A 24,133-nucleotide genomic window follows, 5' to 3' on the forward strand; every position below is an offset into this window, starting at 1 on the left:
CGCGCCGCGGGACTTTACCTTGCTGACGAGCGAGCCCGAGGAGCACGCAGAGATGCTGGTGCTCTCGAGCGTGACCACCACCGCGCCGCGGGACTTTACCTTGCTGACGAGCGAGCCCGAGGAGCACGCAGAGATGCTGGTGCTCTCGAGCGTGACCACCACCGCGCCGCGGGACTTTACCTTGCTGACGAGCGAGCCCGAGGAGCACGCAGAGATGCTGGTGCTCTCGAGCGTGACCACCACCGCGCCGCGGGACTTTACCTTGCTGACGAGCGAGCCCGAGGAGCACGCAGAGATGCTGGTGCTCTCGAGCGTGACCACCACCGCGCCGCGGGACTTTACCTTGCTGACGAGCGAGCCCGAGGAGCACGCAGAGATGCTGGTGCTCTCGAGCGTGACCACCACCGCGCCGCGGGACTTTACCTTGCTGACGAGCGAGCCCGAGGAGCACGCAGAGATGCTGGTGCTCTCGAGCGTGACCACCACCGCGCCGCGGGACTTTACCTTGCTGACGAGCGAGCCCGAGGAGCACGCAGAGATGCTTGTGCTCTCGAGCGTGACCACCACCGCGCCGCGGGACTTTACCTTGCTGACGAGCGAGCCCGAGGAGCACGCAGAGATGCTGGTGCTCTCGAGCGTGACCACCACCGCGCCGCGGGACTTTACCTTGCTGACGAGCGAGCCCGAGGAGCACGCAGAGATGCTTGTGCTCTCGAGCGTGACCACCACCGCGCCGCGGGACTTTACCTTGCTGACGAGCGAGCCCGAGGAGCACGCAGAGATGCTGGTGCTCTCGAGCGTGACCACCACCGCGCCGCGGGACTTTACCTTGCTGACGAGCGAGCCCGAGGAGCACGCAGAGATGCTGGTGCTCTCGAGCGTGACCACCACCGCGCCGCGGGACTTTACCTTGCTGACGAGCGAGCCCGAGGAGCACGCAGAGATGCTGGTGCTCTCGAGCGTGACCACCACCGCGCCGCGGGACTTTACCTTGCTGACGAGCGAGCCCGAGGAGCACGCAGAGATGCTGGTGCTCTCGAGCGTGACCACCACCGCGCCGCGGGACTTTACCTTGCTGACGAGCGAGCCCGAGGAGCACGCAGAGATGCTTGTGCTCTCGAGCGTGACCACCACCGCGCCGCGGGACTTTACCTTGCTGACGAGCGAGCCCGAGGAGCACGCAGAGATGCTGGTGCTCTCGAGCGTGACCACCACCGCGCCGCGGGACTTTACCTTGCTGACGAGCGAGCCCGAGGAGCACGCAGAGATGCTTGTGCTCTCGAGCGTGACCACCACCGCGCCGCGGGACTTTACCTTGCTGACGAGCGAGCCCGAGGAGCACGCAGAGATGCTGGTGCTCTCGAGCGTGACCACCACCGCGCCGCGGGACTTTACCTTGCTGACGAGCGAGCCCGAGGAGCACGCAGAGATGCTGGTGCTCTCGAGCGTGACCACCACCGCGCCGCGGGACTTTACCTTGCTGACGAGCGAGCCCGAGGAGCACGCAGAGATGCTGGTGCTCTCGAGCGTGACCACCACCGCGCCGCGGGACTTTACCTTGCTGACGAGCGAGCCCGAGGAGCACGCAGAGATGCTTGTGCTCTCGAGCGTGACCACCACCGCGCCGCGGGACTTTACCTTGCTGACGAGCGAGCCCGAGGAGCACGCAGAGATGCTGGTGCTCTCGAGCGTGACCACCACCGCGCCGCGGGACTTTACCTTGCTGACGAGCGAGCCCGAGGAGCACGCAGAGATGCTTGTGCTCTCGAGCGTGACCACCACCGCGCCGCGGGACTCGCTCTCGTACACGCCGCGGCCCCACGTTGCCTGCACAATACAAACACTACACTTCACTTTCTGTATAATTATTAACAACCGGCCAAGTGCGAGTCGGACTCGCGCACGAAGGGTTCCGCTCCATTACGCAAAAAACGGCAAAAATCAAGTTTGTTGCATGGGAGCCCCACTTAAATATTTTTTATTCTGTTTTTAGTATTTGTTGTTATAGCGGCATCAGTAAACTGTAAAAATTACAACTGCCTAGCTATCACGGTTCATGAGATTTACGTAACTGTTTTCAATTAAGGCCGTTCCATCGGTTTGCCGCTGTCTCTGTCACATTTCGCAAGAAAGAACGGAAAAGATCATGCGCGCCAAGTGTCAATTTTGATCGAATTTTGTTGATTTTTATTTATTTTAAAAACGTTACCCTACAATATCGAAATGTGAAAGCTATCAAATTATTATTTGTAAAGATTGTTTTTTCTTCTTCTTTTGTTTATAGTATCACATAATAAATAACCGAGTAAAGTTGGATTAAAAGTCCGAGTTAGAGGTTACTCTGGGAATTAATTGCATCGAGCGAAGTGTCATAATTCGTGTATCGGAAGCTATGATATTAAAGATAATATAGTCAAGAACTACATATATTTTTTCCACGTCTAAGAATATCAACGCCGTATAAATTTGTTTCCATTGTTTATGACGTTAAGTTACCACAGGTGGTTGGTTGAGCGGTATGCATATCCCGATGTCGTCGACGTTGAGCTGCAGGAACAGGGTGCTGACGTGCGGCGCCGTTATTTGGGATGTCAGTTGGACCTGGGAAAAGAAAATGAATTATTTTTTTGATTTATTGACCCTCGCCTTAACCAATATAGGAAATGTTAGCTCATGTCGTACTTCTCACAGACATATCGGTCCGCTTTGGGTACGTCCTTATTATAGTAGAGTCGCTCCACGTCCAGTACACTTATGTGTTCTTATTTATTTTATTTATTTATTTACATACACACAACCATCAATTACAGGAAATTCTAATTCGACAGTATGGAAATTGACACCAAAAATAGGTAAAATACATTAACTTACTGATTACAGTAGCACAATACGTGAAGCGTAGCCCTTGTGAATTCGTTCAGAAAACAAGAGAAGAAATCTAACTCGATAGCTACTCGATTAAGGGTCCTGTATGCGCGCGGTGCAGGGTGCAGGGGGGGGGACGGGACGCGTATTTACAAAAGCTATACTGATATGGTTTAATGGTTCAGACAGGGACCGGACAACCCTTTCCGCGATAAAACCCTTTCAATGGGCAACACTTAAACACGGCTAACACATTGAAAGACTTTCCCTTTTGAACTGCAAGCCCATTCATACCCTTACCTTTGACTAACCCTTACCGAAAAGCTAACCAAAAATAAGGCTAGCCCTTAATAAGGGTTACCCTTATCTTTAAGCGCTTTTTATAAGGGTTTCCCTTTGCGTGAAAGAGACAGGATTAGTATATATCTACGGTAGTGTATGAAAAGGAAAGAAAATACGTGCCTAGTCAAAGAACGCCGCCGTCGCCGCCGACGATCGCTCGGATTCGAAGTAATGTGTGCTTTATGAACAAGGTAGACGACTTAAATTAGCACGCTTATATGCTAAAAGGGAAGCCCTTTATAAGGCTAACCCTCATAAGCAATATGCAAGGTGTTGGTGAGCGGATGATAAGGGTTTTGTAAGGGTATTTGGGCTACCGATTACTCAAATGTGGTAGCTTTATATAAGGGTTTTTAAAAGCAAAACAAAGGGTTTCGTCTAGCAAAGGGTATGGTGAGTTAAGCCTTATGCAATACCCTTATAAAACCCCGATAAGGGATAGCGGGCCGGTCCCTGGGTTCAGATGCGAACTGAACTAGATTAGCTATTTTTAACCGACTTCAAGATTTCAAAGGAGGAGGTTCTCAATTCGGTTGTGTTTCTTTTACTCCATAACTCCGTCATTTCTGGACCGATTTTGAAAATTCTTTTTTTGATTGTAAGTATATACATACAGATTGGTCCCGTTTTATCAAAAAGCAGTTCTGATGATGGGATCCATGAGGAATCGAAGGAACTCCTCAAATATTAAAGGCATACATATAGTGATTTTAGTATTTTCATCAACAAATCAAGCACTTCCATCTAAAAAAGTGACAATTGATGAAGTGGAACTGCTGATGATGATCAGATCGGAACTCTTCAATGACGCATAGTTCACGTTTGGCGATTTGTCCTCTTCGTTATGTTTGTTAAGCAAGTTAGGTTTTCAAGAAACATTTTTGTCAAGCTCGAGTTCTGATGATGGGATCCATGAGGAATCGAGGGAACTCCTCAAATGTGAAAGGCATATATATAGTGATTTTTGTATTTTTATAAACAAAACCAGCACTTCCATTTTAAAAAGTGACATTTGATGAAGTGGAACTGCTGATGATGATCAGAATGGAACTCTTTAATGACGCATAGTTCACGTTTGGCGATTTGTCCTCTTCTTTATGTTTGTTAAGCAACTTAAGTTTTTAAAACATATTTTTGTCAAGCTCGAGTTCTGATGATGAGACCCACGAGGAACCGAGGGAACTCCTCAAATGTGAAAGGCATACATATAGTGATTTTTGTATTTTCATCAACAAATCCAGCATTTACATTGAAAAAAGTGACATTTGATGAAGTGGAAACTGCTGATAATGATCAGAATGGAACTCTTCAATGACACATAGTTCACGTTTGGCGATTTGTTATCTTCCTCATGGACCCAGACCTAAACTTGGACCCGGACTCGGACCCGGACCCGGGTCTGAACATGGACCCCAACTCGGACCCGGACCCAGACCGAACTCTGACCCAAACTTCCAAACTTGGACCCGGCTGTCAAGCCACACATGCGAGACAAGCTGTCCCAGAGACAGTGCGTCAAGCAAACCACCCGGCTGGTCAGCAACCTAGTTCATCTGGGGAGCAGACTGGCCCAAACACATTCCTGGACTGGCAGGTAGTGGACCGCAGGCCCAAGAAGCGACCCACTAGTGGGAAGCCTCACCTAGCCAGAGCCGGGAATTCTTCCTCTTCCAACCCACCCCCCCCCTGTTCAACGTCAAGGTGGGGTGGCTAAGAAGAAGAAGAAAAATAAGAACCAGAGGCGCGCGGCTCGGCTAGCACGAGATCAGCAGCTGGGCACCACACAGACACACACACACACACAGACACACAACCCTGCAACCGAGGAGGGAGCACGGGCTTCTCAGAAGCCGGCACCCGAACCGGCGCCGAACAAGCAGGATGCTGCTGGCAAGCCTCCGCCGAAGGGGAAAGGTTCCATCCTACCCCCTAAGGCAGGAAGGTCGGCCAGTAGCCCTGCTGTTCCGCCTGCAGTTCCACCCAAACGACGGCCAGGCAAGTTCGCACGAGCCGCTGCTAAAAGAACGCGAGAAGAGTCCTTCTCCCTGCAAGGAGATAACAAAAAGCAGCGACTAGTGAGCCCCAGCCAACCGAAAGCGTCGTACGCACAAGCAGCGGCATCTGACCTGACGATCGTCATCACGGACGCAAAGTCGGGTAAGATCTCCGCTGAAACATCCCACGCCATTCTCCGCGGGTTGCACCAACCAATCGTGGTGGAGGCGAGGAAGAACATCGTGGGAGCCCGGCCACCTAAATTCAAGGGTAAACCGGTTTTCGCTGAGGGGCAGCTGAGGGTCTTCGCAGAGGACGAATACTCGGCCGCCTGGTCTCAGCGATGCATCCAGTCCCTAACCTTGCCAGACATCTCCCTAACGGCAGTTCGCCAGTCGGAGATGGCAAGGAGAGTTAAGTGCGGGCTCCTTATACCCAATATAAACAACTCGTCCTGGGAAGACGTCCGTCAGGCAGCTGACGGACTGAAGTACCAGAATGAATGGGCCAAGGTCGGCACTTGGTCCATCATTGAGATACTGCGGCAAGACCAGGGGTGGTTTGTCGCCTTCACAATCCCCGAAGACCTCGTCCCCGCCTTTATGGAGAGGGGGAGACCCCTGAACTGTGGAGTGGGTAATGTCTACCTCAGGTTCAGGGGTCCCGGAGGCAAATACCTGGACCAGCCTCCCACCCTGCAGGACTCCACCCTAAGGGTAACGGGAGCACAGGTCCCTAGTCGACAGGCCCCGGGCACCCCCGGTCAGAGTAAATCTGCCTCCGGAGAGGAAGTTGCCCCCCCATCGATGCCCAAGCCAACGACAGCCGAACCCTCGGAGGATGAACTCCTTGGCACTGGTGATGAACCAGCCGGGACATCATCCGACGGTGAGTACCTGTCGGCTTGGATAGAGACGGGGCTGGCCGACATGTTGAAACTGAGACGCTGCCTGGTAGGTTTGCAAACAGCCGTTGCCCTCCTACAAGAACCATGGGTGGGCAACGGTCACATACGCGGGCTCTCCGACACGAAAGGTAAGCTCATTTACTCCACGGTACACGCCGTCCCTAGGGCTTGTATCCTAACCACTAACAATATCATTGCACAACCGCTCACTGAGTTCTGTTCCAGAGACCTGTGTGCGATTAAACTACAAGTTCCACTGCCAACAGGCTGTCGCGACCTAGTCCTCGCCTCGGCGTACATGCCCGGAGAGGACGAGCCGCCGCCCGCCGAACTACAACGACTGGTCAGCCACTGCGAGAGAGTGGGCCTCGCATTAATCATCGGGGCCGACTCCAACGCACACCACCCGCTGTGGGGAATGGAGACCAGTAACAACAGAGGTAAGACACTTGTTGAATATCTTGTGACTACTAATCTAAACATTTTAAATGTAGGTGCCGAACCAACATTCGTAAACAGACGATGCAGGACGATTATTGACCTGACTCTGGCTTCGGAGGAGGTCAGTGAACTAGTCATGGGATGGCACGTCTCCCAGGAGGCCTCTTGCTCAGACCATAGATGGATTCGCTTCAATCTACTAGCATCTTGTGACACACCAACCGCCCGAAGGAATCCCAGGAAAACGGACCGAGCCACCTTCAGGGATGTCCTAGGTGAAAGCCTCGACCTGCTTCCTCCGAGGGACGACTTCCGGGAACCGACTGAAATAGAACAGCAGGTAAACATCTTAACCGATGCCCTCGTAGACAGCTACCACAAGGCGTGTCCCTTAAAACCACCGGCAAGGACTGCCATAACGGGACACAAGTGGTGGGGTCCAGAACTGGAGAGACTCCGACGGAAAACCAGGAGACTCTTCAACAGGGCCATGAACACAACGGCCGAGGTAGACTGGGACAACTACTATGAAGCCAAGGCCAATTACAAAAAAAGACTGCGGTACTGGAGATCCTTATCATGAAGGAACTTCTGCAGCAGCATCGAAACACTAGACCACGCCAACCGTGTAAGGAAAACATTAGCGTACAAGACCACATCACAATTGGGCTCACTCCGGAAACCCGATGGCACGTACACATCTTCCCCTGCAGAGACCCAACGCCTTCTCCTGGAAACTCACTTTCCAGGATGCGTAAGTCTCGCCGATGAAGATCAGCAGGATGAGGTATACAGTACAGCAGACAACAACTGGCAAATGGCGCACAGAGTCGTCACCGCTGAGAAACTCAGGTGGGCTATAAACAGTTTCCATACCTTCAAGGCGGCTGGTCCGGATGGGATCTTCCCTGCTCTCCTACAGTGGGGTCTAGAGCTCATCCAGGAAACCCTGACCAACATCATGGCAGCATGCCTAGCCTGGGGGTACGTGCCCAGGAGATGGAGGGATGTGAACGTGATATTCATACCAAAACCAGGTAAGAAAGACTACACGGCGGCTAAATCCTTCCCCATCAGTCTCACATCATTCTTGCTGAAAACACTGGAAAAACTGTGCGACATGGATTTGAGGGATCGAACGCTAAAGAACACACCGATGCACAACAACCAGCACGCGTACAGCTCAGGTAAATCCACAGAATCGGCACTACACATGGTCGTCAGCCGCATTGAAAGAGCCATCCATGCCAAAGAACTGTGCCTTGGCACCTTCATTGACATCGAGGGCGCTTTCGACAAGACCCACTTTACCAGCATAGGGAATGCCTTGGATAGCCACGGCGCGGAACCCGGACTAACAAAGTGGATTATGAACATGCTAAACAAAAGAACTATAAGGTATGCAGGTGAACCGCAGGCCGTGGCGGCGGTGCGAGGATGCCCTCAAGGGGGAGTCCTGTCACCTCTGCTGTGGAACCTAGTAGTCAACAACCTTATAACCAAACTGAACGAGGAACACTTCTACACAATAGGCTACGCTGATGATCTAGCAATATTAATATCAGGTAAATTTGCCAGTACAGTCTGCGATCTCACCCAGGCTGCTCTTCGGATTGTAGAACGCTGGTGTAGAGAATTCGACCTATCAGTCAACCCCACCAAAACAGAAATGGTAATGTTCACCAATAAAAGAGCGCTTGGCAACTTTACCAGACCAACACTTTTCCAAACCGAGCTACAGCTGACCGATGAAGTTAAGTACTTAGGGCTAACTCTCGACAGTAAACTCAACTGGAACAATCACATCAACAAACGTATAGACAAGGCGGGAGTTGTCTTCTGGCAATGCAGAAGGATGATTGGTAAGAGGTGGGGACTCAACCCAAAAATTACTCTCTGGCTCTATAAGACAATAATCCGCCCCTTACTCTGTTACGGTGCTCTGGTTTGGTGGCCAAGAACAAACCTAGGCAACGTACGAGACAAGCTACAAAGACTCCAAAGGCTCGCATGCGCGGCCACCACTGGCTGTACGAGGTCCACACCGACTGCAGCCATGGAGGTCATGTTAAGCCTTCCACCGCTGCACCTACACATACAACAAGAGGCCAGCGGTAAGGCTGCGAGCCCTTAATATATGGTCCAACATCATAGGAGCTCTTCACACAACTTGCCTGGCTAAGGTATATGACGAATTTCCAGTGTTCAATTCGGGCACGGATCGGATTCATAAACAAGCTATCTTCGACAAAAGGTACAAAATACAGTTATACGAGGACGACAATTACGAAGGACTCAATCCTCGGGAGCTCAGAATCTTCACTGATGGGTCTAAAACAGACAGCGGATCGGGCTCTGGAACCTTCTCAGAAGACCTGAACATGTCAATTACCACTCCGCTAGGAGCCCATAACTCGGTATTCCAGGCTGAGTGCATGGGCATCATAAACGCGGCGGCTGCCATCACTGCAAGGAAGGTAGTAGGATCCTCCATCCGCATACTCTCCGACAGTAGAGCAGTCTTGATGGCTCTAAAACGCCATATAGTCACATCCAAACTTATACACGAATGCCACGAACGACTAATGGAGGTATGTCATAACAATAAGATCACCCTACAATGGATCAAAGGACACAGCGGATCCCGGGGTAACGATGCTGCGGACGAGCTTGCCAGGCAAGGATCGAGTGCGGGAGCGATTGGCCCAGAACCGATCCTCCCGATACCGTTTAGCAAGGTACGCTCAATGCTGCTGGCACGTACAGGGAAACTACACACAGAACATTGGCTAAACCAGACTGGATGCAGACAGGCCAAACAAGCCATGCCTGGCATCAGCGGAAAGCTCACAAGGGTGCTCCTTCAATTAGGAAAGACCCGACTGAGCATGGTGACCAGTGTCATAACAGGTCATGGACTATTTAACAAACATCTTTTTATAACAGGTGTCACAGACAGTCCCCTATGCAGAGGATGCATGGAGACAGAAGAAACAGCCTCTCACGTGGTGCTGGAGTGCAGCGGAGTGGCCCCATACAGGGCAAAACATTTCGGATCCCCGAGAGACCTCCCCGAGGTCCTACTCAACATCAAAGGTTTGATAGGTTTCCTCGAGGAGCTGGGCTGGCAGGACTAGCCCACCCCCATGTCACGCAAAATAGGCGCCAGTCGTCGAGTTGCGGAAAATCGCCCAAACTACAATACAATACAATACAAGGGGGGTCTGGGGGGTGTCCAAGGGGGACACGGACCCTAACTCTGATCCGGACCCAGACCCGGACCCGGAAATGCTTCTAGAAATGCTTGGGGCTGTATGTAACACTACATTAGACTAACCTTCTCGAACACCTGTTGAGTCGCAGTAAGCACCTCCTTGTTGAGGTTGAGTCGTTTCTCGTTCCAGTACTCGTAAGCATTCTTGTAGTTGAGCCACACGAGGATGGCTCGGTCCACGGCCACGGGCTGTATGTAACACTACATTAGACTAACCTTCTCGAACACCTGTTGAGTCGCAGTAAGCACCTCCTTGTTGAGGTTGAGTCGTTTCTCGTTCCAGTACTCGTAAGCATTCTTGTAGTTGAGCCACACGAGGATGGCTCGGTCCACGGCCACGGGCTGTATGTAACACTACATTAGACTAACCTTCTCGAACACCTGTTGAGTTGCAGTCAGCACCTCCTTGTTGAGGTTGAGTCGTTTCTCGTTCCAGTACTCGTAAGCATTCTTGTAGTTGAGCCACACGAGGATGGCTCGGTCCACGGCCACGGGCTGTATGTAACACTACATTAGACTAACCTTCTCGAACACCTGTTGAGTTGCAGTCAGCACCTCCTTGTTGAGGTTGAGTCGTTTCTCGTTCCAGTACTCGTAAGCATTCTTGTAGTTGAGCCACACGAGGATGGCTCGGTCCACGGCCACGGGCTGTATGTAACACTACATTAGACTAACCTTCTCGAACACCTGTTGAGTTGCAGTCAGCACCTCCTTGTTGAGGTTGAGTCGTTTCTCGTTCCAGTACTCGTAAGCATTCTTGTAGTTGAGCCACACGAGGATGGCTCGGTCCACGGCCACGGGCTGTATGTAACACTACATTAGACTAACCTTCTCGAACACCTGTTGAGTTGCAGTCAGCACCTCCTTGTTGAGGTTGAGTCGTTTCTCGTTCCAGTACTCGTAAGCATTCTTGTAGTTGAGCCACACGAGGATGGCTCGGTCCACGGCCACGGGCTGTATGTAACACTACATTAGACTAACCTTCTCGAACACCTGTTGAGTTGCAGTCAGCACCTCCTTGTTGAGGTTGAGTCGTTTCTCGTTCCAGTACTCGTAAGCATTCTTGTAGTTGAGCCACACGAGGATGGCTCGGTCCACGGCCACGGGCTGTATGTAACACTAACCTTCTCGAACACCTGTTGAGTCGCAGTAAGCACCTCCTTGTTGAGGTTGAGTCGTTTCTCGTTCCAGTACTCGTAAGCATTCTTGTAGTTGAGCCACACGCAGATGGCTCGGTCCACGGCCACGGGCTGTATGTAACACTAACCTTCTCGAACACCTGTTGAGTCGCAGTAAGCACCTCCTTGTTGAGGTTGAGTCGTTTCTCGTTCCAGTACTCGTAAGCATTCTTGTAGTTGAGCCACACGAGGATGGCTCGGTCCACGGCCACGGGCTGTATGTTACACTACATTAGACTAACCTTCTCGAACACCTGTTGAGTCGCAGTCAGCACCTCCTTGTTGAGGTTGAGTCGTTTCTCGTTCCAGTACTCGTAAGCATTCTTGTAGTTGAGCCACACGAGGATGGCTCGGTCCACGGCCACGGGCTGTATGTAACACTACATTAGACTAACCTTCTCGAACACCTGTTGAGTCGCAGTAAGCACCTCCTTGTTGAGGTTGAGTCGTTTCTCGTTCCAGTACTCGTAAGCATTCTTGTAGTTGAGCCACACGAGGATGGCTCGGTCCACGGCCACGGGCTGTATGTATATGAGCGGTCGCTTCAGCGTGATCAACACCACCTCCTTGTCCACGCCGCTCACCATCTCCTCTTGAAATGCGTTGCGCATGGCTAAACATACAAACACATTTATATTTTTAGAACGTACGTTTCCAAAATACGGAGGTAATGTATATATGTAGGTATTTATATATGATATGACAACAGACTTCCAAGTTTGATTACTAAAAAATAATTTTACATTTTGGTGCTTGAAATCGCACCATACACTAAATAAGTTAGATAAACGAGGTTTGTGGAAGTAAGTTGGAAATAAATAAATATGATAAATATTTAAACCTTGACAGTCTTGAGATGCCTCGGCAAATTCTGAAATTCAAAAACTATGACTTTATTTTTGTCGTTTTTTCAAGATTTTGTGCCAGTAAAACAGTGCTCATTAGTGCTCGTTTATAAAGCAGTTCAGTTTCAGTGCCTGTTGTATTTCAAGTGCCAAGATTCTGTGTTACAACAGCAACATGTAATATTGTCGACAAACCAACTTTAAAATAACACCTATCACCTTTTCAGGTTCAAATGGTTTTCACCGAGTCATACTCAAAATATACTTAATTCAAAATAATTCATCCTCAACAAACATATACGTTAATGATGCATCGCCATCTGTCCCCACCTAAATGAAGTAGAAACGACACAAAATGCATTATTTAATAATCTATTATTTTTGATTTCGGAACAAGTGTCATTTTAATAGCTGATTTGACCATGAATAGATTTAAATACACTGTTGTGTGCGTTTTCAACGGATATTGAATGTGTTGGAGCGCACCTATTCTGGTGTTGAAGAAGGCGTATTGCTGGAACTCCGGCTCGGCCTCCTCGAACATGGCGTTGCGGATCAGCTGCCCTAAACTCAAGTTCAGATCCACCTGGGAAGTAAACGATCTAGAATTAGTATTATAGGGACCGCGCACGTCAACCAACTTTTGGCATAAATCGATTTTTTTTATGATATAGGAGGCAAACAAGCAGACGAATCCGCTGATGGCAAGTAATTACCGTCGCCCATGGACATTGGACCCCCGCAAGCAACACCAGAGGCGTTGCCATTGCGGTGCCGGCGACAAGATGGTAGTATCTTCTATTCATTAAGGTGGTTCGATTTTCATACAAAATTCAATCTGCTTTAATTAAGGCACTACACACTATTACTACACAAATATTTGCTCATTTATCTACTTTCGAATATTCGTTTGCGCTAAATTAATAGAAAAACTTTGTTTCATACAGAAATCATACATAAATCAACGTAATTTTTTCATCAATTTTACGTATGTGTGTGTCACAAATGTCGTGTACAAATACGTTGCGTGCGGCGTTGCCACTCTATGACGTTGGCGACGTTGCCTGGCCGACCTGGCAGGATTTGCAGTGCCGTCATGTTTAGTGCATTTTTATTTGACAGTGTTGACACTGACACATAGGGTCATGTTTATTGTGACATCAATTTGTTTGTATAAATTGAAAATGATAGCAACGCAAAGAGTATAATAATATATGTAGCAACGTCTAAATCAAGTTACAAAAATCATCGGTGTTCTGGTCCGCGAAAATCCAGAAAAATTCAGACTCAATTGAAGCGGAATTCATGATGGTGAAGTTTCGTAAGGTAGGTACAGTTTCATTCCTTCATTGTACATTGTAATTTTCTCGTGCCGATCTTTTTAGAAAATAATTCTCACTTCTTCCGTAATGGTAGATATAAGCAGTGAACAAGATACAAGATACAAGATACAAGACATTTATTGGTAAAAGTTAATGTTTTACAGGTCGGTAAAATAGGTAGGTACATAGTAGGTACAACATTTCTAGAGTGAGTATTTATGTCACTTAAACTTAATAATTATTAAATAAAACATATTTTGAGCAAAGCAGGTTCGTAAACAGTAGACAATAGGGTCGCATATGGCGTAACAAGTCGTCATTTTAATTTATAAGGTATAAATTTGCTTATACATATTAATTAGGAGATAAATTACTTAGGGTTAGTACACGTTTCAACAAATTCGTCGACGCTGTAGCATGCTAAGTCAGTTAACATTGTTTTAAGATTTCGGTCAAACTTTTTATCCGTTTTAGCTAATTTTATTTCCTCAGGTAGCAAGTTATACAATTTTAGGCCTAAGATCCCAAGTGACTTTCGGGCCTTTGCAAGCCTGCACCGCGGGACGATTAGCCGGTTACTTCTACGGGCCAGGGAATGGGTAGCGTATTGATCCACGTTTGCCCTAACGTACTTACATGCGGTTAATATGTAAACACTCGGAAGAGTGAGAATCTTATGGTGTTTAAATAAACTTTTTGCGGGATGATCATATGGCTTTCCGCTAATGATACGAACAGCACGTTTTTGTAATTTGAAAGGCCTTTCGCGGTCAGCCGCCGTCGCCCACAGGTCAGCACCCATAATAAGAACAGAATGAAAATATCCTGTGATGGGGTCACGTTCGCCGGGGCGGGCGCGGCCTCATACACCTCCCTTGTTCCAGACGGGAGCAAGGGTTTCCGATTTAGCTCAGAGGAGAGAGAGGGTGCAGAGTGAGATAAGGAAACACAGTTTTAATGTTGTAATACAAATCGGCGGGCTTTTATGCCGGTTTATTATAAATTAAGATTCCTTAAGTCTAGGTATCCTAAACTAGGTACGACGCGGGGTGGCTTCTAATTATTGTAACGGTACGGCGCGGACCCTAAGCTACTCGCGGATTTGGGAACGGTATCCCCTAAGAGTGAAGGGGATGGCGAGACGGGAAGGATATGCGAATCGTGGGGGGAGCGCCTAGGGTGCCTACGCGTCTAAAACACACCGGCTCTGACCAGGGCGATAGGGAGTATCAAGGGTGCCTACGCGTCTAAAACACGCCGGCTCGGACCAAGATACAGGGTAGGATGGGTTACGTAATCCAGGTGCCTACGCGTCTGAAAACACGCCGGCTCTGACTGGGCTACGGGAAGCAGGAAGGGTCGGAGGGGAACCGGGTGCCTACGCGTCTGAAAACACGCCGGCTCGACCGGGAGATCAGCTGTCCTCACTGCAGAAGGCGGTGAGCCCAACTGACGCTGTTGTATGGGCGCGCGCCGCTTTTATACGCTCGGCCCGGCGCGCGACGGGTGGGGCGAGTGGGCTGGCACTCGATCGGTGGCCGCGGCTCGATAGGTAGCTCCGCTGTCTGTCACGTGGCGGCGGCGTGGTGTTGTAATGCGCGGCTGTGCGCGCCATTACAGTCCCGTCACCCGTCTGGAGATTTTTACCTATGGGGAAAAATCACCGTTAGAATGTGCTGGCTGAAAGGCGTTACCTTTTTTTTTTTTTTTTTTTATTTGTTTTTTTTTTTTTTTACTGGATGCTAAATGTTTATCTCTCATTTTTGTATTTATTCTAAGTATTCGTCTTCCTATTTGCAACACGTTTATTTATTTAGAGCTTACGTTCTCTGTTTGACCCCACGTCGTTTGTTTATTTATGCTTATTTTAAGTATCTATTGCGGTTTAACTGGTCCCATTTTTGATTACACTTATTCTTTCTTTAATAACTATATTTTATGTAAACAATACGGTTTTTTTTTTTACATTTTTTTTAATGCTTTTTTTTTTGGTACTTTAATCTATTAACGGGTTTTTTTTTTGATACTACACTATATTACGGTTATTTTTTATTAGGGTACTTGAATGGAATCACTATTATATTTTTATATTATTTCACTACCCTATTAACTTTACTATTTATTTATTCTTGTTTCCCCCCTTTTTCCTTTCCGGTGACATTCGTAGGGCGGGTGCGCCTGCCGCGTTCGCGGCCTCCTCGTATGGCCGTGTTGTTGGCCGCCGTTTCTCTTTCTGCCCGCCCTGCGCGTCCTTTTCTTGTTTCCGCCCTCCGTGTCTGGTCTCGAGGACGGTGCCGGTGCCAGGGGGCTGGCGATCTGTAACTTACTTTTTGTTATCCCTCCGATATCTATTTTTCTTTTATTAAATTTACGTTTAAGGATCCCATGTTCCATTTCTGAAGTCGGTTCGTGTCCGCGCTGCGTGGTTTGTGTTTTTCGAATTTTCTTCTTCCGGTTGTATTTTGTCGCTGGACTCTGTGTGTGTTGTGTAAGGTTCGCTTTTGCTTGTCGGCGCGTGACTCGGTTTTCGGTGTATTTACCTTTTTCTGATATCTGGTCAATCTTACCGAAATCTACCTGTGGTAGCGGGTACGCATCTTCTTCGGTTATATGGATAACCTCACGGCAATATGCACGGAATCGGTACTGACCTGACGGTTTTTCTACTGGTACCACGGGGAAACTATGTGGGCTGTGTGACCTCTCGATCACGCCCTGTTGAAGCATGTCGCTCACATGCTTGTCGGTTATTTTTTTCTGTTTCGGATTTCGTGGATTACTTTGTTTTATAGGTTCTGTGTGCTTTAATTTTATTCTATGTTGTACCTTTGTGAGCGGTGTGGTTGGCTGCTGTTGACTGGATTCGGCGGTTGTGCTATCCTGGTTTTCTTCTGGAGTGTCTACTTTTTCCTTGTCTTCTCCGTTTTCCTTATTTTTTCTCTGGATATTCTTTTCATCGGGGTCTTCTTCGTCTTGGCTCTCTCCTGGCCATTTTATTGACATTCCAAGTCGTTTCAGGACGTCCATTCCTATTATAATGTCCGTCGCTGACGGCAGCACCCTCAGCCAGTGTCTGATTTTTACCTCTTTGACTTCTATATCGACCAACAGGTTGTTGTGGGTTTGTGTCCTGGTCCCATTCGCTAGTATTACTTCTCTTGTTTTTACCTTATTCTGGTACGCGATGTTCTTACATTCATTATATACTTGCTGGTTGATGTACGAGTTGGTGGATCCTGTGTCTATTACGCCTCGGTATCTTCTTCCCATTATGTGCAAATCGGTGTATATGCGGTTGTCGCTCGCCTGTGGGCTATCGGCTGCTCCTAGCTTTTCCTACCCTATCCAGGTTGGTTTCTTGCAGCATGTCCTGCTTAACACTCCCAGTTTTCCACACTGGCTACAAAATACTTGGCGCCTGCCTCTGCAGGCGTCTGCGTTATGTCCCGGTTTCCCACAGGACCAGCAGCTGGTCTTGGGGTCGTACTTCGGATGCACTGTGTGGCTCGTACTCTCTCTCGGTTCGGGTTTCGGTTTCTGGTTTTTGTGGCGTCGGTCGTCCCTACCTTGGGTCGTTTGTTCGCTGCTTGCTTGTTTGTCCTCCCTCCATTTGCTGTCGTCGCTGGCGTCTCGCCACGCTCCTGACGACGTCGTTGCACCGTACGTGGGTGTCCTTATATTTTCATACTCGGTTCCTAATTTCAATAGTTCTGGTAAGGTCTTATAGTCTTGCCTTTTGATGTATAGCTTGTAGCTATGTAACATATTCTCGTGAATGCGGTGTAGCTTCGCTGCTTCGTCGAGACTTCCGTACCTGCGCATCAGCGTCAGAATGTCTGTGACGTAGTCGGTAAACCTCTCCTGGTCTCCTTGCTTTCTAGTGACAATTCTGGCTATGAGATCCTCTTCATAATTGGCCGGGTAGTAGTACAGCTTAAATGTTTGCAGGAATTGATTCCAATTGGTCCACGAGTCTACGTAATTTCTGTACCAGAGCAGTGCCCTACCTTTTAAGATGCGTGGTAATGCTGCTAATATATCTTCCTTCTTAATCTTGCTCGCCTTGATGAGTTCTTCCAACCTTTCTATGAACTCGACGGCGTCGTCTGTGGTCTCAAATGAGAGGTTCCATTCTTTTATTAATTTTGTTATTACCTTTGCATTGTTTTCCGCCATTTCTCCCGCTTCTTCCTCTTTCAGGATCTCCACCAAGCCCTTACGTATCTCCTCTACGGTTAAGTCTTCGGTCGGTACGCCACGTTTTGTGGCTTCTTGTACTAATTCGGGTTTTTTCAGTCGGTATATCCAACTTGTAGGCATTTCTAATACCTACCGGTAAGCAGCGGTTGTACGGTGCACGGTTGTCCGTGCGGGGTTTTTTTTTTTTTTTACTTTATTACTTGGATGGAGCGTGGGGGCTCCTGGTGTACCTCTGTGCGGGCTAGGTGTACTCTACGGGTGGGCGGGATGCGACAGTCCCCGTTGCCTCGGTGCGGTGATGCTACGTGTAGCGGCTGTATGGAATATATTAGTACACGGGGCGGTATATGTTAAATATTTATTTATTTATTTATTCTCTCTCTTTATTCTGTCCTCTCTCGAGCATTGGTTCCTTCCAGGATACCGTATGGACTCCTACGTGAGTTTTTTCGTTGGGCGCCAGATGTGATGGGGTCACGTTCGCCGGGGCGGGCGCGGCCTCATACACCTCCCTTGTTCCAGACGGGAGCAAGGGTTTCCGATTTAGCTCAGAGGAGAGAGAGGGTGCAGAGTGAGATAAGGAAACACAGTTTTAATGTTGTAATACAAATCGGCGGGCTTTTATGCCGGTTTATTATAAATTAAGATTCCTTAAGTCTAGGTATCCTAAACTAGGTACGACGCGGGGTGGCTTCTAATTATTGTAACGGTACGGCGCGGACCCTAAGCTACTCGCGGATTTGGGAACGGTATCCCCTAAGAGTGAAGGGGATGGCGAGACGGGAAGGATATGCGAATCGTGGGGGGAGCGCCTAGGGTGCCTACGCGTCTAAAACACACCGGCTCTGACCAGGGCGATAGGGAGTATCAAGGGTGCCTACGCGTCTAAAACACGCCGGCTCGGACCAAGATACAGGGTAGGATGGGTTACGTAATCCAGGTGCCTACGCGTCTGAAAACACGCCGGCTCTGACTGGGCTACGGGAAGCAGGAAGGGTCGGAGGGGAACCGGGTGCCTACGCGTCTGAAAACACGCCGGCTCGACCGGGAGATCAGCTGTCCTCACTGCAGAAGGCGGTGAGCCCAACTGACGCTGTTGTATGGGCGCGCGCCGCTTTTATACGCTCGGCCCGGCGCGCGACGGGTGGGGCGAGTGGGCTGGCACTCGATCGGTGGCCGCGGCTCGATAGGTAGCTCCGCTGTCTGTCACGTGGCGGCGGCGTGGTGTTGTAATGCGCGGCTGTGCGCGCCATTACAATCCGTAGTACGCTTTTATCACATTTTCATGTGTCAAGGTCGGTGCTATTCTTGAAAGCGCATAGCAAGCGGAAGACAGTTTGTCGCACATACGGTCGATGTGAGGGGACCACGTGAGACCGGAATCCAGGATGAAGCCTAGGTAACTTACCTCTTTAACTTGTGGTACCTCGATGTCATTTAGCTTTATAACTAATTTGTTGTTGATGTTATGTCTAAGCTGGAAATATAAAATATTGGTTTTTTCTAAATTTAATAGCATTCCGTTTGCAGCAAACCATTGAGATATTCGTTGCATAGCAATTTGGACCCTAGAATTCAAAATTTGAAGGTTGTCAGCACTTACCAGGATGCATGTGTCATCGGCATACGTTATGAACTCCAAATCGGGACTTGCCGATGAGATGTCGTTTACCAGGATCAAAAATAGGACATTTCCCATTGTCGATCCCTGCGGTACAGCAATATTACCAACATTTTCTAAGTTCGATTTAGAGTTCATAACGCATGTACTCTGTTTACGGTTATTTAGAAAGGAGCGTATGGTGCCATGAAACTGGCCTCCGACACCATACCTAGATAATTTTTCAAGGAGCAGAGAATGGTCGATCATCTCGAAGGCGCGCGACAGATCGCAAAAAATAGCAGCGGCCTGTCGCCCGGCGTCGAGATGAGACAGCGTCCGCGCCACGACGTCGCGCGTCGCGTCTGTCGTCGACCGCCCCGCTTGATATGCATACTGTTGCTTATTTAATAAACCATTTCCTATGAAGTATCTCATAAGTGACGAACTCATAAGATACTCGAACACTTTAGACATAATGGGTATTAGAGATATTGGTCGGAAACATTTCTCGAGCTCCATTTCGCCCTTCCCCTTATATATGGGTTGTACTTTTATAAGTTTCAATATGTCTGGGTATACTCCGTTAAGTAGGCACTCATTGAATAATAGCAGGAATAATGACACGACCACCGGCGGTAGATAATCCAGCACGCAAGTAGACATGTCATTTATATCTTGGGATTTTTTTCGTTTAATTGTTTTAAATGCATTAACTATTTCAGTTAGAGTATAGGGTTCAAACTGGAATGTAGGCACATACATTGGTAAATAGTTATACAAATAGATAAGAGCAGAGCGATTACACGGCTTTGTTTTGTTTACATTTGTTTGTGTATAGTACCGGTTTAGACGGTCGGCGGCAGCGGCGGCGCGTGCGTTATCGCTCTCACCAGCTGATTTAGAAATAAATACGTTTATGGCACTATTATTCTTATTTGAGTTTTTGCATGTTTCGGAGGCGATTATGCGCCATATGCACCGAGACAAGTTTTCATTCGATCTAGCTATCCGACTGTTTACATATTCACAACGAGTAGTTTTCAGCGTGGACCAATACAGTACTTCCATTTTTTCAAGGGTCGGGCGTATCCCGCTAGCGTTAGGCGCTTTAGATATTTCTAACTTAAGTTTGTGTATTCGGTAACGAATTTGTCGAACCGTTTCGGTAACCCAGGTACTCACATTGTTTTTTACCAACTGTTTTCTAAGTGGGAAACATATGTCAAAATAATGCTTAATTACGTTCATAACTAAACCTATCTTAGCACCAGGACATATATTTTTATCATAAATTTCAACCCAATTATATTGTTCCATATTTAAAATAAAATTATTTATGTTGCTATTTGAAAAGGTTCGCTTTAATACATGATTACTTGTATTCAAGTTATTTTTAATATTTACAGAGACATTTATGCTTACGTGGTCAGACAAGTTAAGCTCAATACAAGATACACTTTGGATGTCAGATTTCGGAACATTAGTAAAGGCGTGATCGATACAAGTGCTAGATAAAGTGCTTATTCTAGTAGGCATATTAATTAATTGTCTAAATCCATATTGTTTGATTATATCATTCATTTTACATGTCTGGCTACATTTTGTCAACAAATCTATGTTAATATCACCGACTAACAAGATCTTGTAATTTTGCATGATTGTCATATTTAATAATTCGGTTAGCTTAGAAAAATATAATTGTACGTCACCGCTAGGAGGTCTGTAAATGCACACCACAATGAGGTCGGCGCCGATGCACTCGACGGCGCAGGTTTCGAAGTGCATCTCAACTGACAGGTTTCCAACTTCTGGTCGCTCCATCGTTATTAGGTCGGTCCTGGCGTAAATACAGGCACCACCGCCACGACGCGCGGGTCTCGAGTATTGAGCACGAAGGGAGTAGTTAAGGATATTGACTGTACTTAGCTGGTTTGACTGCAACCAGTGCTCCGTCAGGCAAACCACGTCAGCGGCAGGATCGCGTATTTGGAGTTCGCATTCCAATCTATAGGTCTTATTTTCTAGACGGTTTATATTCTGGTGGATTACATTTATTGATTTGACTCCACTGTTGTCAGTCTCCTTGTGTTTAGCCCCTCGGGCTAATGGTGGCAGTGTCGGGCGCGGGTCTGCCGCGCCGGGTGCCGCCACGAAACCACTCACTGACTTCGACTCCTGCCGGCCAGCTATTCGGGTCCATAAAATAGTCGTATTTGTCGTTAGGTAGGGTTATTGAAAACGAGGCGTAGTATTTATGCTTTAGTGTAAGCTGTTCCACTTTGTAGTCGTCGCATTTATTTTTCTTGTTCATATATCTCAGTAAGACGTCGGGTGTAGTCTGGGCCTTAAAAAAACATGCGTGAATGCGTCTTACTCGCTCCATTGATTGCAATTCAGAATCAACCGATCCGGTTCCTTTGATAACGGATCTGCGGATGACTTTTCGGTTTTTCTTTCGTGGCCGTACATCTTGCCATGTTTGAGTGTCGTCAATATTTTCTAATAAATCAGAAATGATGGGCGATGTTTGAGAGATTTTTACGGCCGGTTCAGGGGTGGTTTTGTGCTGAATTTTAGTATTCATTTGCAATACATTTATGTTATTTAACCCAGGTACTGTAGGTATCTCGTTCTTAGTATTTGCAGGTGAGTTTGCGTCGGTTGCATCTGCAACCGGTGTCGGGGGCGTAAGGGCCGACGCCGGAGAGGTCAACTTTCGACTCTGTGCCTCGCGAGTTAGCGCCGCAATTGCGTTGCCGCGCGCTTGCCGCGGGGGACGCGGGCACGCTAGTGCCGGAGTGACCGTTGGCTTTTTGGGTTGAGACTTGGGGGTAGGTTGATTACCGTCCATTTTTGTTGTTAGCTCGCGACTAAGCTGAGAAATTTTCACATTTTGCTCACTAATAACGATTTCCAACTGGTCTACTTTATCCACTAGTTTAAACACATGTTGAAGCACTTTTTGCACATCACTTTCGATATTCGTAAGCGACATTTTATATATTTTATGATTAAAAGCTGCGGAGCGATCTCTCGGACGTCCGACCGGTTAGCTAAAGATAATAACAATACCTATATAATGTAATTATTACTGTTTTGGTTGCCGAATAGTCAATGTGTCACTAACTCTAGGTTTTTTTAGGTATTGTGCAAAATGAAGAGGCATTCTTGGAAATAAAATGTTTTCCTTCATTAGCCAGAAAAAATCAGGACATCCTCACTGCAATAAAGTAAAATAAAACATTTCCTGGGGATGAAAATTATGGAATTTTGTCTATGAATGAAAAACACAATTATTACTAGGTAAGTAAATGATAACTTTATTAGAATCCATATTGTTGCTTCATCTTTCTTCCTATAACATTAGAGATTTTGTGCTATCATGATATTATTTTTCTTTCAGGTACAGGGACAACTACGGATAACAAATATGAAAAAATGTTATTTCATTTGTTGTGTGAATCCATCTACACCAACAAGACATCCACTGCTGGACATAGGCCTCCCCAGGGATCTCCACAACGACTGGTCTTGCAAGACCGGCCAAAATATCGAGAAATAAATAATATAAATAAACATGATAAATATCCCGTTTTCTATAATAGTTATAATTAGAAGGCCATGCAATGTTGTTACTCACTGTACCTACTTGAATCAAAAAAAAATATATATAAAAAGTTTTAATTTTATTTTACAATTACTACTTTATTATTAGTACATTACGATACAAGTGCGAAAAGTAGGAAATTGGCAACGAGTGGCGATAAATTGAAACACGACCGAAGGAAGTGTTTTAATCGACACGAGTTGCGAATTACCTTTTCGCACGTGTATTGTACAACGTTTTACAGTACATAATTATGGCCCTTTACCCCTGACGTACCAGTCTCGAACCCGAATCCTCTTGCACGTATTTCCACGAACATACCGCAACGCCATTGCAGCATACTTACACTGCATGAAATTGTCTACTACAAGCAATCACGGAAACACTGTTTACATGTGTGAGTAATAGTAGGAAATAGCATGACAGAAACATTCTGTCGACTTTAAAAGTGTTTTTTACACTAATGAAGTATTCAATGTTTATTATAATAGTTCAATATTTATGTAAAGAGTGCGCTAAACATACTTTTAAGTATACAGATACCAACACTATTCCACAAAAAAATAAAACCTGAAAATTTGCGAAAGTGACGCCATCTAGCGGGGTTTAAGCTTTGGGTAACCTAGTCGAACCACCTTAAGGTTGGAAGCTAGCTTCACTAAACGGACATGCCCCAGCCCCCAACAGTACTACAATAGTTTATAGGCTATATAATATATAACCCACGATATGGGACCATACCTGAGCGCGGGGCGAACAGCCTCAGCGAGTGCGGTTCGGCCGGCTGCACGTTCTGGACGCGGTTGGACAGCTCGAACTCCACCGCCCCCGTCTCGAGTCGCACCGCCGAGTTGCTCGGGGTCGTCGCTGTCAGCTGGACACGCTGTTCACACGACATTAGTACCTGAGCGCGGGCGAACAGCCTCAGCGAGTGCGGTTCGGCCGGCTGCACGTTCTGGACGCGGTTGGACAGCTCGAACTCCACCGCCCCCGTCTCGAGTCGCACCGCCGAGTTGCTCGGGGTCGTCGCTGTCAGCTGGACACGCTGTTCACACGACATTAGTACCTGAGCGCGGGCGAACAGCCTCAGCGAGTGCGGTTCGGCCGGCTGCACGTTCTGGACGCGGTTGGACAGCTCGAACTCCACCGCCCCCGTCTCGAGTCGCACCGCCGAGTTGCTCGGGGTCGTCGCTGTCAGCTGGACACGCTGTTCACACGACATTAGTACCTGAGCGCGGGCGAACAGCCTCAGCGAGTGCGGTTCGGCCGGCTGCACGTTCTGGACGCGGTTGGACAGCTCGAACTCCACCGCCCCCGTCTCGAGTCGCACCGCCGAGTTGCTCGGGGTCGTCGCTGTCAGCTGGACACGCTGTTCACACGACATTAGTACCTGAGCGCGGGCGAACAGCCTCAGCGAGTGCGGTTCGGCCGGCTGCACGTTCTGGACGCGGTTGGACAGCTCGAACTCCACCGCCCCCGTCTCGAGTCGCACCGCCGAGTTGCTCGGGGTCGTCGCTGTCAGCTGGACACGCTGTTCACACGACATTAGTACCT

At 47.9% G+C, this 24,133-nt stretch overlaps 1 protein-coding gene across 1 annotated transcript in view; it reads right to left on the bottom strand.

The window, feature by feature from the left end:
• Nucleotides 1–24,133, bottom strand: part of LOC134740941 (bridge-like lipid transfer protein family member 1) — a 110,723-nt gene that overhangs the window by 47,278 nt on the left and 39,312 nt on the right. Inside the window, exons 35-43 of the mRNA XM_063673598.1 lie at nucleotides 12,334–12,433; nucleotides 11,398–11,615; nucleotides 11,092–11,217; nucleotides 10,806–10,931; nucleotides 10,500–10,625; nucleotides 10,194–10,319; nucleotides 9,888–10,025; nucleotides 2,497–2,601; nucleotides 1,720–1,827 (exon numbers count right to left, since the gene is read on the bottom strand). Of these exons, the coding sequence (XP_063529668.1) occupies nucleotides 1,720–1,827; nucleotides 2,497–2,601; nucleotides 9,888–10,025; nucleotides 10,194–10,319; nucleotides 10,500–10,625; nucleotides 10,806–10,931; nucleotides 11,092–11,217; nucleotides 11,398–11,615; nucleotides 12,334–12,433 (1,173 nt within the window). The remainder of the gene's footprint in view (nucleotides 1–1,719; nucleotides 1,828–2,496; nucleotides 2,602–9,887; nucleotides 10,026–10,193; nucleotides 10,320–10,499; nucleotides 10,626–10,805; nucleotides 10,932–11,091; nucleotides 11,218–11,397; nucleotides 11,616–12,333; nucleotides 12,434–24,133) is intronic.

This window comes from Cydia strobilella, chromosome 4, assembly GCF_947568885.1.
Source record: "Cydia strobilella chromosome 4, ilCydStro3.1, whole genome shotgun sequence".
Taxonomy (NCBI): domain Eukaryota; kingdom Metazoa; phylum Arthropoda; class Insecta; order Lepidoptera; family Tortricidae; genus Cydia; species Cydia strobilella.